General features: G+C 34.8%; 1 protein-coding gene across 1 annotated transcript in view; it reads right to left on the bottom strand.

Moving 5' to 3' along the window:
• Positions 1-15692, bottom strand: part of LRMDA (leucine rich melanocyte differentiation associated) — a 668732-nt gene that overhangs the window by 270352 nt on the left and 382688 nt on the right. Inside the window, 1 exon segment of the mRNA XM_080597575.1 lies at positions 10337-10463. Within this exon segment, the coding sequence (XP_080453701.1) occupies positions 10337-10463 (127 nt within the window).

Raw genomic sequence — 15692 nt, 5'->3', positions numbered from 1 at the left:
GTGTGACTCCCTTATTGGTTAGCATTTTGGAGTTGTGGAAAAGGTTATGAATTTAGAAACTGACTGCATTCATATCATATTTAAAACTTAATGCTATTTTATTAAAGACATATGGGCCCCCAAAGTACACATATTAAATGTCATGTAAGAAAAGTAGCAGTTTAAATCATGGTCAAATTCATTTTTGACATGACTCCTGAGGCTTCCCAAGATCTGAACTATTTCTTTGTAAATCTGGCAGTTTAACCACACTCATAAATCACTTTCAAAGCATATTATTTCTTAATTTTACTGCATTAGAGAGCATTTGGCCTACACAGTGAACTGTTTGTAACCGTTATGTGAACAAAAGTTGTATATTTAGTCTTACAATGTGGGAAGGAAAAAAAAAAAATCAAATTTTCAATCCTGAATATACTTCTTATTTTAACCCAAATGATACATTTCCTAATGAAACTTGCCAGAGTAAGATATGAAGGATAGTTTGCTGTATTGATGTAACAGAAAGCTCTATCTCCTTTTGCTTCAAGCTCATAAATTAAAAACACAAAGGCAACTGTAATTTAATCATTAAGTAAATATCCCACAGGTTCTTTGATGAGAAAAAATGTCTAAGGTGTTCAAGCCCCACCAACGCTGAAGAGAAATAAATCATCTTTGGGACAATTCAGAAAGTCTCATGAGTTTACTAGGCACTTGGATATAATGCCATTTGATGCATTAGAATGAAGCATACCTTCAATACACTTAAAAATTGAACTCTAATAACTTAAGGACAGATTCACTGCCTGCTAAAATCACACAAAACCTTAGCTACAAAACGTACCATTCACAGAACAGGGTTCAAAAGAGTGCTCTTTTTGAAACATTATTGGAACTTTATTTGTTAAGAAGTTAAGATGTTCCTAATGGCAGAGTTGATTACAATATGTGTGTTTTCCTATAAATACTTTGTCCTTGGATGCTGTGAATAACAAAGATAAATTCAGACAACTTCCTCTAAAAGCTTTATACTCTCCCTAATTCCTTCAAAGAGAATACCAGTCCTCCTGTCACATATGTTTTTGAGCTTTTTTCCCCACACGATGAATCCCCTGAAACGGGGACATGTAACCAAAGTCACCAAATCTTGAATGTTTTATGTCACTGAATTTGAGGGGGGGGGGGGGGGGGGGGGTATATGAAAATTTTAATTTCAGAGAAATGACAACAAATAATGTTGGTGGAAGTCTTCTTAAGAGTTGTAAAGGATGCTTGGATCAGAATAAGCTTGTATATGCATTCACATAGATCAATAAAGATTTCAGGTGTGCAAAGACTATTCTACTGCTCCTAAAGTCAAGTGAAAATCTGTTGTTTTGTACAATACTGGGGAAGATTTTCAATGGCCAGCCTGATTAGGACAACCTATAATTAGCACTGTGTTCTGCAACCCAACCAGGCACAGAATTTAATAAAACTATTTTCCTTGTATATTAACACCATGAGGTTAGTGTTATCTTCAACTAACATTCAGGAACTACAACCAGAATCTGTAAGCTCAGTATGATTTTAAGGGAGCAGATGCAACTGTGCTGTATCCTTGCTTATACAAAGTGAGCATTTTTAGAAACCCATTAAGCTAAGTTCATTATTTCTTACAAAATATCCTTTTGGCCTATATATTTCTGCTAAGAGAGGAGATGAGAGGAGAAATGTCAGTCCTTCTCTGGAAACAAATTAATCCTTTTTCCTGAAATAACTCATAAACCAGTTACAAATTGATCATGTTCTTAGTCATTAATGAAGAGAGAATGAATGATACGCCTGAGCTTTTAGGAGATGACCTCATCACTACCAGCCCTGTGTACCTCTTGGACCACATTTTGGCTGACTTTATAGTGTGGGGGAGGATTATTACTACAATGCTCTGGGGTTCTTGACCTGGCAATAATTTACAGCACACAGTCTCTCTTGTAGAGCTACAGGAAAAGCAGGATTCAGCTGCTTAAACACAACCTTCTACTGCCACATTAGCCACCCTATGGTATGTAGGCCTGGCCTCCTATGGTGACAGTGAAAAGGCTTGCACTCCCATAGGCACTTATCCTATAGGGACCTGCTGTATACTTGAAGGTATCTAAAGTGACATCAGATGTCTATTTTTATACACTTGTATTGTTTCCAAAGTGACTAGAAATATTAGCCAATATCATGTACATTCATTTTACTTCCCCTTTTGTTCTTGTCCTCTCTTTCCACCCATCTAATTTGACTATGTCAACACTAAAAACACTATGTTCATCTCACAGCAAGATGCTGTATGATGTGTTTGCACCACTTTTTATATGACAAAGACATGGTCCTTTATCTCTAGGTCTTAGCACCTTAACTTGTAACCTGTTGATTGCTGTAAACCACAATTCCATTGATGTCAAAAGGAAACACCTGTAAGAGAAAATTCACTTTGTGGAATCAGGGCCTATTGCGTTATCACAGATATCAATCAAAATGTCACAGTGTAACCAAAAACATTTTGCTAATGGCAAGTAAATCCAATAACTAGAGGAATAACGATTTGTAGAGAATGACATTTTGAAGCTGCTCTATTTCTTCATTCTTTGGACTGGATATAGTAACTTCACTACTACAAAGTCAGCTACATCACAAGAGAAAATTTCTTGAACGTATTACTGTAATGAAGGTTAGTACTTCAAGGCAAAAAAAAAAAAAGGAACAAAAAAGAATCCAGTAATTTGAATCACACACAAAGACCTGGTAAATGCTCCAAATAAATACTTTCTCTTCAGCTTCCATGCTCCCCAAGAATTGGGGGGGGGGGGGGGGGATGCTGAGCAATTAAGGACGAAATTTACAGTAGAATAATAAAAAAAAAAAGTACTGTGAAATATAGAACAATTACCCTGGAAACACTGGGCATAATTTCCAGTAATTGAGATCCTAGGATTTATACAAAGAAGAGACAACTGAAAACAGAAGAGAACATAGAGATGCAAAGGCAATGACTTTAATAATGTATGTAATATTAAATGTAATTAATAATGTCATGGATGTTGAATTGAACATGGATGTTAAATTAAACAAATTTTATTGTCTAAAACTGTATAAACCTACCCCCTTTTTTTTTCTTTCTTCAACACATCAGCAACCTAAAACTATGTGGCAATGTTAGATAAGTTGGTGTGAAAGAACAACTCATAATTGTGAAAGCATGATAAACAAAACTATTAAAATGTTCACATAATTCTGCCTTCATATGTGAAAAATGCCTTTCTAAAAAACACTCAGTATAACCTCTACCAATGAGAATATCAAAGAGCTTGGTTAAGTTCACATACAACTCTGTTTATATCATCATCTTCCATGTTGTCCTTTACTACAAGATACACTACTGGGAAGATCACGACAAATTATTTTTGCCTTCATTTGCAGTGGCCCCTGTGACCATGTTTCTCTCTAACAGTTGGTGACCTTTCTGACTGTTCAGCAAAACAGCAAAGCCAGTTTAAGAACACAGCATGCGTACACACTGTAGAACTTGCCATGAAAACTATTTCACATAGTCAAAACAAGTAATAAATACAAACTCAGCTGTGATGATTATTTCCAAGTTTTGAACCAGATGTTTCACATTTACAAAATTACAAGTAAAACCTTTTCTGATTTTCTCTCTCAGAAATCTTGCTATGACTTTATACCATTATAATTGGACCTTTGTTTTATGGCTAGGAATTAGCATATATTCTATCCATTACACTCAATACTACTACAATTTCAGTGGGAATGACTCATCAATGTGATTGAGAGCATGAAACATATCAAGCCTCGAAATCTAGGGAAAAAAACACTACCTATAGGAACAAAAGAATAGACACAGGCTAGCCCAGAGTTTTGCCAACACAATATTACATCCAATTTATTTTATTTTTTTACAAAATGCAGCATATTAACATCTTCTACCCCCAACAGTATTGTCATCTGATCCACTGCATTAGTTTTTTCAAAGGAGGAACAATGGAAGAATGCAGTGAGCTCTGCTTGTACAGCAGCAGTATTTCCATTTCCAAAAAAAAAAAACAAACAGAACTTTAAGATAAAATTCTAGCCACGCTGATCCATTGGTAACTGAAAACAATTATGATTCTTGCCCTAATGTCTGATATCATAGTATTACATTATACTGAATGACAATTCGTTAACTAGACTAAATCAGTAAATTATAAGACAAAAGCCAGACTATATGCTTGCAACATCTAATAACTGAAGTTTCCACAGTTCTCAACCCACAAATAGAAAATATATACATATATTAAAAAAATAAAATAGGTGGTAAACAAGTTGCCATGCTAGCTTCTTCAATTAAAAGTTAACGATATACAGTACCTATTGCCATTCACCAGAGAACCTCCAAGTGCTTTACAAATATTAAATAAGTCTTATAAAGGATCAATTTGTGCACTGCTGTTGAAAGACAGACACCTTTCAGGTGCAAAGTAGCAGCTGGTTAACTAGCACACTGCAACACTACATAACATTTTAGGGCAGAAGGTGGAGAAGAATGCCTTAGTAAATTGAGATTGCAGAGAAATCCATGGAGGCAGAATGCAATTACCTGAATTGGAATGAGGCCAGGGCTCCAAGTGTAACACCCCTTCTATGTGAAAAGTGCATTGGGATCATTAATGGCTAAGAGGACACTGGCTTCATGAAAATCATGTACTTTTTTAAAAGGAATTATTTTAGGAAAGAGACATCACCTTTTGCATACTGTTACCTTCAATAGTAATTAGATACCGAAATGTAGTCTACATAATTCCATCACAAAGAACTATACATGTATCACTTTTTCAAGAAATATCACCATGAGAACAAACAACGAGGAAAAATTTTTTCCCCTACCCTAACAAACCTATGATCCACGTGTCTATTCTTTTGTGACAGATGGAATTACAGTAGGTTAGGCAAAGAGAATACATTCCTTTACTATTTCAACAGATGCATGCTATCAGCTTAATCCCCACTGTTTCAACTCATTGCTTTTCTCTCACTTCACTGACTGATATCTCTCTATTTAATCATGTGACCTATCATATGCCAAGACAAAAATAAAATAAAAATAGAGCAAAACGCAATCTACTGCTAAGTAAGTAGATTGGGTGCTACTTAGAAGTTGGTACTTCCAACTTCTTCACAGCTAAGATTCCAATCTTCAACTTCAATTTCACAACTTTCTTCTGTTCTTTTTTTTGAATACTGACCCTTCTCTTCCCTCCTTTGACTGCTTTTTCCCAAGCCTGACTTTCTGTTCACTTAAACACAGCTGCCCTTGCAAGCATTTGGAAGGCAACTGCTTACCTGCTGGCCTTAGCAGACTGTTCTAGATCGTATTACTAATTCCAGGAGCAAAAGCTTTCCCCACATGATGCACAAATTCACAGCCAGATCAAATTTATTATGAAGTTTCTTCACTAGGACAGCATGCTGCATAGCTAGTGCTACACTGGTCTGCTATTGATCCAATGCAAAGAGATCTATCGCTCAGTAACTTCAACCAGGGAATCAACAGCTACATTGCTTGTTGCCCAGTAACTTCATATACTGTAAGTCCACATTTCCTACTGCACAGTTGCACAGGTACCTTCTATAGACCTTCATCAGCCATTTGAAGAACTACCAGCTTTCTGTTTATTAGTCTAGTTATACAACTTTTCACACAAATTCTCAAGCCCCTTATTATGGCTTTGCACAGCCACAATAATTAGATTTACTGTTTCTTTAAATCCCATGTCACTGATTCACCCTATAAGCAGCACAAGATGTGATAGATTTCTTCTCTCAGTATCGCATCAAGCCATATCCATATTTTGGGAACTCATTTTTGTTACTGCAAAAATTGAGGACAGCTTTAGTGACTTTTAAAGTCTTCTAAACAAAGTATTCTTGTATTTATGAATATGACTGCTCAAGTTCCATTTCTGGATTCACTGTGCTAAGCTAACATACACAGAGATGATATATATTTAAGAAAAATATTGCTTTTTTAAAAAAATAGTTAAGGACAAAAATCACTAAAAACACCCCTTATGCCTCATCTGATTTTAATGAAATTTTAAAAAGCATTCATCCCTTTGATAAAATAGAACTTTATATGAGTTTAAACACAATACTGACAATGATACTAAACCAACACTATAGATTTTAGCTTTCCTTATTTCTTAAGCTGTACCACTAAACATTTACTCTAGCATAAAATAAATTCCCTCTACCCTCCAAGTAACAGTGTGAGCACGAATCACATACCCTCAATAACATGAACAACAGATATTAGACTTGTCTTTCTACTTGACGGTGACGGTCTCCATTTAGTTCCTTAGAGAAAGAATGTTATGTCAGGCTTTATGATTATAATTTGTGAAGAAAAGAATACATCTGAGGGGAAAAAAAATCAAAACACTTATACTGCCATCTTTTGTTGTACAGAGTTTCCTTTATATCCACTGGACAAGATGTGCTTGGTGAAGATGCTATGAAGCAGAATAACTTTCACATAATAAAATGTCGATTACTTGGAAGTATACCCATGTATACCTGCTAATGATTTGGTCCTACGAACTACAAGACTGTTACATGTGACTAAGTGCACAATGCTTGCTTTTGCCACTATAAATATAGCTAATAAAAATGTTAACCTTAAAAATACAGGAAGCCAAAAAAATTGCTATTGGGCAGAGGGATTGCAAAATACTGGGAAGTATATGCATTTTATAAAAAGCAAGTACTAAGCAATTAAAGTTATATTTAAAGAGAGTTAAATACAGTATGTATTTATTCATAGCAACATGTTTTAGATATAATGGATATATCCACAGTTCATCATCTAGATTAAATGATCATGAATATAGACCTTTAAAATTCAAAGTTATGATATGCTCTGATACTTCATCATTTCATTTTGTTTATATATATCATATACAATGTAAAAATATGGAGTCTTAAAATGGATTTTCAAATTACATTCTGTTTCGCATCTCTAAGTTTTAAAGATGAAACGTTTAGAAGCACAATTCTTATACAATCTATGAACTAAAGGAGGGTACAGTTTTAAATGATTATGTCAAAGAAATGACAACTGTACTCTTTGTAGGGACAGGGATGAATAATTACAAAGCTGGCACATAATTAAGCAATTTTGACTGCTGTATTCTTGAGCTGTCGTTTTGATGTGAAGTGCTGTCATGCCCAGAAACACACTTCATGCTGGACAGGCATCTTCCACTTTGATCTACACTTATGCCAGTGAAATAAGGTCATGATCTGGTCATTAAGCGAGGCTTCCACATCTTGCTCAATGCCTCCTATCCAGCTAGGCTTACCCAATCTTTATTAACATCAGGCATGATAATATGTTCAATATTTTGACAAAAGAAAACACAAACATCACAGAACAAAATGAAGTTTAGCTCACTTACATAGAGAGATGGAACACTGCATTGTAACATTAAACTGTTTTCTAATAAATGACTGCATCTTTCCATAAGACAGTCATATCACAAACAGATGCATTTTAAACAAAGGATGAAATGAAGCAAAGCACAAGAAAGTGCAGTGTTCTTTTAAAAATATGAAAAAACAGAAAAATGAAAGTCTAAAAATTTATACAAAATAAAATATTTATGACTTAGTGATGACTGGTGATTGCTAGATACTTTTGCATTTCAGTAAACACAAGCTAGTCAGATGGAAATTTCTTGCTTTTATTCTCATTTTGTGTATTTTTTCTTGGTGGGGTATTTTGCTCTCCCAAGTATTTCATGTCAAGACTAAAATGAAAACAACTCCCCACATCACAACCCCTTTAGATCATCAGTCTGCTTTTTATGCTGAATAAGCAATACCATCTCCTGCTTACCATAATGGAGAGGGGGGGGGAACATGACTTAGATTTAGATTTTTTTTCTCTGAAAAAGCAAGTCTGATTGGTTCACTGTTGACATTACACCTGGCAGAACAATACGTCCATGTATCATAATTGCATTCGCTAATATGAATATTAATCATACCAACTTCACTCCTGGCGAGTACAGTCTGAGATAGTGACCACTACCTTAGGAGGATGGAAAAAAATGTTCTCAGGAAGCTCATTATCAGCAAGGTCTTGCATCACTAGGTCAACATATTAAGGAGTTTTTCTGATGACTAATACTCAGTGTGCTGCAGCCTTCCTCTATTTTGGATCAAGGTGTATTATTCTCTAACTAGTTTCAGAAAGCTTGGAATATATTACCACTAGCTGTCTGATAAATTGGGCCAAAGCTCATCAAAATTCTCAGCAATTACATGGGAGGGGAACTGGTGAACATACAGAGGGCACAAGACTCATTTCCTAAGGAAACCTGAAGGGCAGAGAATAAAAAAAACAACCACATTATATATTCAATATATAACATATGATATAATTTGAAACCACAGTTATTGTGCACATCATATTTGTAATATATAAAGGAATGCTGCTTGATGTCGTCTTTGAGTATAGCTATAAATAACTGTATACATACATATCAGCATCTGAAAATATATTCACACAAAAGACTTTTAGAGCGTTGTCACACAAAGTTTGCATGCATATGTACTATAGCCATGAATATCCTAGGAAACATGCACAAATTTGAAATAATTTTAAGATGTTTATAATACCTCTTAAATTAGGTTCTGCACCCAATTTCATGTTTGTTTTAAATTAGCCACTTCAGTAATACGTATATAATGTTGTATGATGAGGGTAATTTTGCAGCACCTTAAGAAGCATTAATTCGTGCCATGAAAAACATTTAGAATGATTTTACCATCAGCAATTTGTATCAAACCGTTTATAAAGAAGTAGAAAAAAATTTAGAAGAAGAAAAACTTTTGCAAATTTGATGAAATAAATGTAGGTTTAGTCATGATATAGTGGGCAAATAATACAAAACCACACAAAGGATTCAATTACAGATATAAAAGATAAAGATGCTATCCCTACTTTTGTGAAGTAATTTACCCTTAGCTACTGGCATTAAAAAAGGTTTCACCCAGAAGGGTCTTACACACTTACACTATTTAGTTGGTTCAATTTCTAACAGCAAACTCAGATGAAAAATATAATTGCTAATAAAATGAAAACAATACTTCACCAGATCTAAAATCTGAATAAACAGAATTATAAAATCACTCAGCATACGTATGCCGTACTTAACACATTTCAACTGTTGCATTTGGCCAGATTCAGTGAAGATATTCAAAACAGCCCAGACATCAATTGTTTCATCTATCACATATATAAAAGCTGAAATAACTAAAAGTAATGGTAAGCAATATTTCAAAGCTGTACTCGTATCAGAAGTGTTAACATTTTAATAGTTACAAATTAATCAGTCTGAATTAATTTATTATGCACTGCAACTGTACTTGTGATAATGCATTTATCTAGCAACACTGTTATGTTACCAAACAGTGCATTTCCATAACTGCTGCATTATTATTCAGGATTACTGGAAATCTGCAATAAATTATTGATGGTATGTTTTAGAGAACAAAACAGAAAGCAAGTAGACCAAAAACTTGAATGGAGTTTTGAGATCCACAGCACTAACACACTCTGAAGCTCAGAGTGTTATTATCTTCTGTTGATCAACAGTAAAAAAGAAGGTAAAGTGTAGAAATCACATTCTTATTCTGTTTACCTCAGCAGTATGCCCAGAGTTTATGCAAGTGGTATCAAAAGCTCAGATTACTGAAACTGTATCTCTGCTGTTGTGAATGCTTATTAGCAGGACACCACATTAAGTAACATCATACAAAATTAGAATCAGCTGTTCCACTAAAAGCCAATAAACACCATAGGTGTGAGCACTGCAATAGACATTTGTGTATAACATACATGGCAGGGCACAACTTGTCAGAAAAATTGCATTCTTTCACAATAGCACATCACACAGTTGTCACGTATCTTTAAATAAAGATAAAAGGCAAAAATATTCTTTAAAGCTCACTGTCACATATTAGTTACTTTATTATATGAAACAGAGGTTGGAACCCAGAAATTTGATAATGTAACCAGACATAACTTAAGCAGACATAACAGCAAAGTTTGATACTAAACCAACAAAAATTATGAAGTTTTTTGTCCCTCACCTGACCATATTTACCAGTCCTTCGGTCTGAAAAGTTTTTTTTTGTTTTGTTTTGTTTTTGTTTTGTTTTGTTTTAAATAAAAGACACAGACAAGCTTTGGGAGATGTTTTAAAACAGCATTAATGAATAACTTATTGTTACATTTGTTTTTAATTTACTCTCCTACCTTAGCATCCTTAGGTTTAACCACTTTCATGAAGGCACCTCTCACTAGGGCTTCCTCTCTCTCTCTCCTGGTTACTTTCCGAGTATCAAGAAATTTCAGGTTTGTCAATTTGTGCAGAACGAAGTATCTGACAGACAGCAAAATGAACACTTAAAATCCAGTAATAAACAAGAATATACTCACAGAATAAACGACTAAAACACAGCAGCAATAAAAGGCAACAGCCTTTTCTTATTTATCTCTGTTTGCCCTTTTCATGTAATGTAGCTTATGTAACAAGTTCTTATAATTTATTGTCTCAAAAGAAACTTCTTTTAAGTGCCCATGGCAATTTAATACTGGGTAGATCAAATAGATCAGGAATTCATCAACAGACATGTATGTCATATGCAGCTATTACTGAGGTATAAGGCATTTTCATGAATAAAATAAAATGGAAATTATTTTTAGATTGCTGGTTTAGACTTCCAAGTAATTTTAAGAATTCCATCCCATGTTGCAGGGAAACACCGATCTGAGGCATTGGAATTACCAGCTATCTGCCTGGAAAGAATTCTTAGCAAACAGTCGTATGCAAACACTTCAGATTTGTTTTACATTTTCCTAAAACACAAATGACCAGTGACATTAGAGATCCATGTGAACAGCAAATCAGAGGGAGGTGTGATTTGTCTTCTGCCATACATCCTGAAACGCACTCCTTTGTCTTGATGGGAGTGCATGTCAGTGTTCAAAACTCTTTAAAAACAAGAATTAGTCTAGAGAAGACATCAAGAGTTATTCTCAGGGCGTGCTCTCCAGAACTAAATTTTGACACAGGCACCATTTGGAAGCAGAATTCTGATGTGGTCTTGCTAGGAAGACAAGGTGTCCTTACGGCATATAGATCCCAGCTCAGGATTAAATGCTGAAGTACTCAGGGAGAGACCATTTTTTGGTAAATATTTTCATAACTCAACGTTCCTGTTAGAATTCATCAGTATTCTATTTATCCTTTTTGCTCAAAGTACAGCAACATTTTAGCCTCAAAAAATAACATTGGCTCCGTGTATGCAGAAGAAGAGAACATGGCAGATCAGAAACAAAATAAGGCACACAACCAGAGAAAATCAAAATACCAAACCACCTCAAGTACGTTATTTACATTTAGTCAACCAAATGTGAAGCAGACATTGCAAAGTGAGGAAGTGACAGACTTCCTAGCAGGGGGTAGAAAGGTGATTGATAATGTCCCCCCATGCCTAGTTGCTTTCCATAAACCTGCAGTCAGAGAGACTACATAATCATACCAATTCCTTCTGGCAGCAGCAGAATGAAATTGTAGTAGTAGAAAACTCCACTTAACATAGTATTTTGAAACAGAACAATGCTAAAAAAAATGTGTTTTAAAAGGTAAGAGTTATCTTATTATACTATCCCTGAGGCAAGAGAGACAATTGAAAAAGACCATAAGCATCCCCATCTACAACCAAGCAAAATTTAATGCTGCGAAGAAACCTTTCAGCCAACTACACCTTTCCTTTAAGGCAACAGCCCCATAAATTGCTAACAAGTGAACTGAAAATGCCCAGTGCTGAAATGCTCAGACAATTTAAATGTGAATCCTGATTCTATGACATTTTGTGATATCATAAGAAGAGTAAGAGAGTCACTTCACAAAACAGAACATGTTCTAAGACCATTTCTTAAGCAATAGCTACTGATCTAGGAGCCTGACACGTTCTCAGCCTCCTCCCAGCTTTCCTGGCTGCCCTTCCAGTCCTCCCTGGCATTTTGCTACCCTTATCTTTCAGTGGAGAAGAATCTATCCATCTTGTATTACTGGCAGAAAAGCTCAGATGACAACAGATTCTTTCAAATGAAGACATGTACAGAAGGAAACAATATGTCAGGAATGAAGAAGAGTGAAGCTAAAAATGAGTAAAGACACCCACTAAGTGTAGGGTGAGAAAAGATGAATATTCAGGTGAAGAAAACATCAGTATTAGAAAATCAGCAAATGTTTAATGATGGAATGAAATATGCCATTGAAAAGCAGGCTGCAACAAAAATGACAACAGACTAAGACAGCACTGTCATCTTTGCTGACTTTGGATCACAGCCCTAATGTCAGTCTCCCAATCATTTAAAAAGAGCTTAAAATTATAATAGCATTCCTTGATACAAATGTATTTCTTATTTTCAAGCCATCCTGACTGCACTTCAAAAAAAAAACAGAATTAGCACCAGTACTTGTTAATTCCAAAAACAAAACCTAAAAAGCCACTACCCAAAGAAATTAAGCCACAAACTACATCACGAGGTTTAGCGTTGATTTTTTTAAGACCCTTTAAGCAATGCAGATATTAAAAAGTTGCATTGAAGTTATCTCATCAGTAGAACCAAGGTATATCAGTGATTAACTCTTAAAAGCTGATTTGAAATAAAATGCCACTTATTCTGATTGCTTCAACTAAACAAGGGATAAAATGGATCTGTATTATATGATACTATGAATATGGTACTTTTTCATTAAATGAAGGAAAGCATTTGACTTCCTGGATATATTTTATCTAGAAATATGAAGATGCAGCTTCAATCTAAATGTAACAGAAGTTTGCCATAAAAATACAGGAAAGGCTAACCAAAGCCCTGGAATGAACACTTTACAATATCAATTCAACCCTTGTAAATTTAATCCAGGGTTATTTGTTGCACAAAATCTCTTTACTGTGATGTATGACTTAGTTACTAAGGTTATCACAGCAGTATCCTAAAGTTGCGTAGTACATAAAACATTTCAGTTAACAATGCAGGGAGGTTAACTCCCACAGATAACCTACTATCAGAGGGTTAGACCAGATGACATGCCTCTGTCAGCTTTCAGGAGCTATTGATGGTTCAATCAGTCTGTTTTGAAGGTAAAGTACAACAAAAGGGCACTAAACTTATTCAAACTGTCAACAGGGACTATCTGGAATGTTGCTTGCAGGTAAGTAATTTTGGGTGTTTTAAGACCATTATCAAACACCAATGGCTGCAGAAAAAGACAGCTACTAATAACACAGAATGCAGCCATCATAAAATACTTTATGACAGGTACTAGGATCCATAAATTTCATGACACATTGCACCTGTTTCAGACTTGTAAAATCATTACTTAAGAGAATGGTGTTTAATGAAGAAAGATCCATCTGTATTTTACATTATAAGTTTAGGAAGATTTATTATGGGTTAGAGGCTGGGGGACAGGGTTTCCTCCCCCCCCAACTCCTACCCCCCTTTTTTTTTTTAATCATTTGGTAAGTTAGCACTGCTTCATGTACTCTGAGACTACTATTACTCAGCTTAACATCTTTGTAGTGGCATGAAAGAAGGTTATCATCTTCAGTGATGAGAATAAAGATGAGCTCTGGAGAGAAAAAATAATAATACAAAAACAAGGGCACTAGTAAGGTGCTTAGAGATCCATTTCTCACTGCCTGTACACCAATATTCTGCTTCGTGGTGGATTAAGGAAATGAACTATGTAAGAAAAGTTGCACCTTCTTCTGTCCAGAATCATCTCCTTGCACCTTAACCCCCCTGTGCCAAGAGTCCTGTGAAAATAAACTAATAACAGATATACAACACAAACAGGAACACTAAGAGATTGAAAAAAGCAGTGAAAATCACATTTCACGTTATTTAAGTTTTAGTTAAGTGAAAATGACAATAAAGATTAACAACTCATTTAGCAATTACGTGTTACACGTAATTATTAGTATTTTTTAACAATTTTTACACAGGCTTGTCAGGATATATGAAAAGTGGGATAGGCTTGAGGGGGCATTTGCAAAGGAATGCAGTGTGTTTGGGATTCAACTGCTATTGACATTGGCTAAAGCTCAGTGGGGCAAAACCTTCCTTTGAAGAAACTTATTGGAGTTTAGAAAGGGACAGGACAAAGACAGCTTTGAGATAAGCTATTGCAATTTATTAAACAACACACAATTCTAGTTTATGTAAAGAAATACCATGTGTGATACAGATTCTTTTTACAGGCAGTAACAAATCACAGGCTTGTATTCTTAACTCTGGTAACAAACAGGGAACTTAAGACCTATCAGTTGCCTTGCAGGTTTATTCTGGTTATGTTTGTAGTTCTCTACCATGTAATAGTCATTACTTTAAAAAATAGTCCTTGGGTTATTCCATCACCCCAAAAGATTGATGACGATTCGTACAATCTTTGGAGATAATTTCACAAATCAAGCAAAAGAGTTCAATAAGAATGCAAATGTGTTCCTTAAAAAATCACCCAGAAGAAAGGAAAAAATCTATTTTAAACATATGTAAGAAATTTGTCAGGTTTTTGATCAAAGGTGTAAATGACTTTTATATCAACTCATTATTTTTGTTAAATAGCTACAGCATAACTTCATTCAGATCTGTTATTTTTAGTAGCCATGTAAGTTCAGGCATAAAAATTCTCAGAAAGTTTTAATCCGTTTCTTAACACTACTCTTTACTATTATCCAACAATTCCAGGAAATTTCTATTCTAGAGCTGTGAACACCATAACAAGAAAAATCACATCACGTCTCATAGCATCTAAAGGCCTAGATTCATTTATTACCTCCCTTGGAAAAGCAGACAAGTTGTAGAATATGGTTGGCCTCGTGATACTAACAGATACCAGCATCATCCATGAGCCACACTACAAGAAAATCTTAAAAGTGGCAATAAATTACTTTTGGAGATAATGTTTTATTTTCTACTACTACAGGAAAAGAACTTAAAATTTGGATGTGCTAGAGTTTTAGAAAAAATAAACTGTTCCACTAAACCTTAATGGAATACTATGCTTAAGAGCTAGATTTTGTATAGTCCTTCATTTTGTACTTGCAATAACAAAAACTGGAATATAAAACTGTAGTACATGCTTTATATTTAAAAATGAAAATTAATCTGAACTTAAAAAATACAGAAATATTTACTGAGAAGAATGCAGAAATGTCTAGCTCTACCTGTATCATAACTAACACCTACTGGAAGATTCAATACCTGTGTTATTGCATTCCATCTTTTTGATGATCACTGAACATAAAACTAACAGACTTATTTCCAACTTTGAAGGGCTGATTATGCTTTCAGTTACATTACTGTAAACTAGCAGTAATAAATAACCTGAAGATGGCAAATCTGCATCAGCATTCAAATAGGGAGAGATGAAAAAAAAAGATCCAAATTAGGATCAAGCAAGTTTATGAAACTGAACTAGATTTTCTTCCATAATTATTTCTTCTGCACCACCAAGATAAAAGAAAAGTTTTTCCCTACACAAAGCAGCACATTGATGGCTGCAGAATTTCCATCTGTAACAAAGCTACCTCAG

Source organism: Anser brachyrhynchus (genome assembly GCF_964034855.1).
Source record: "Anser brachyrhynchus genome assembly, chromosome: 6".
In the NCBI taxonomy this organism is placed as follows: domain Eukaryota; kingdom Metazoa; phylum Chordata; class Aves; order Anseriformes; family Anatidae; genus Anser; species Anser brachyrhynchus.
This window is presented reverse-complemented; position numbering and strand designations above follow the sequence as displayed.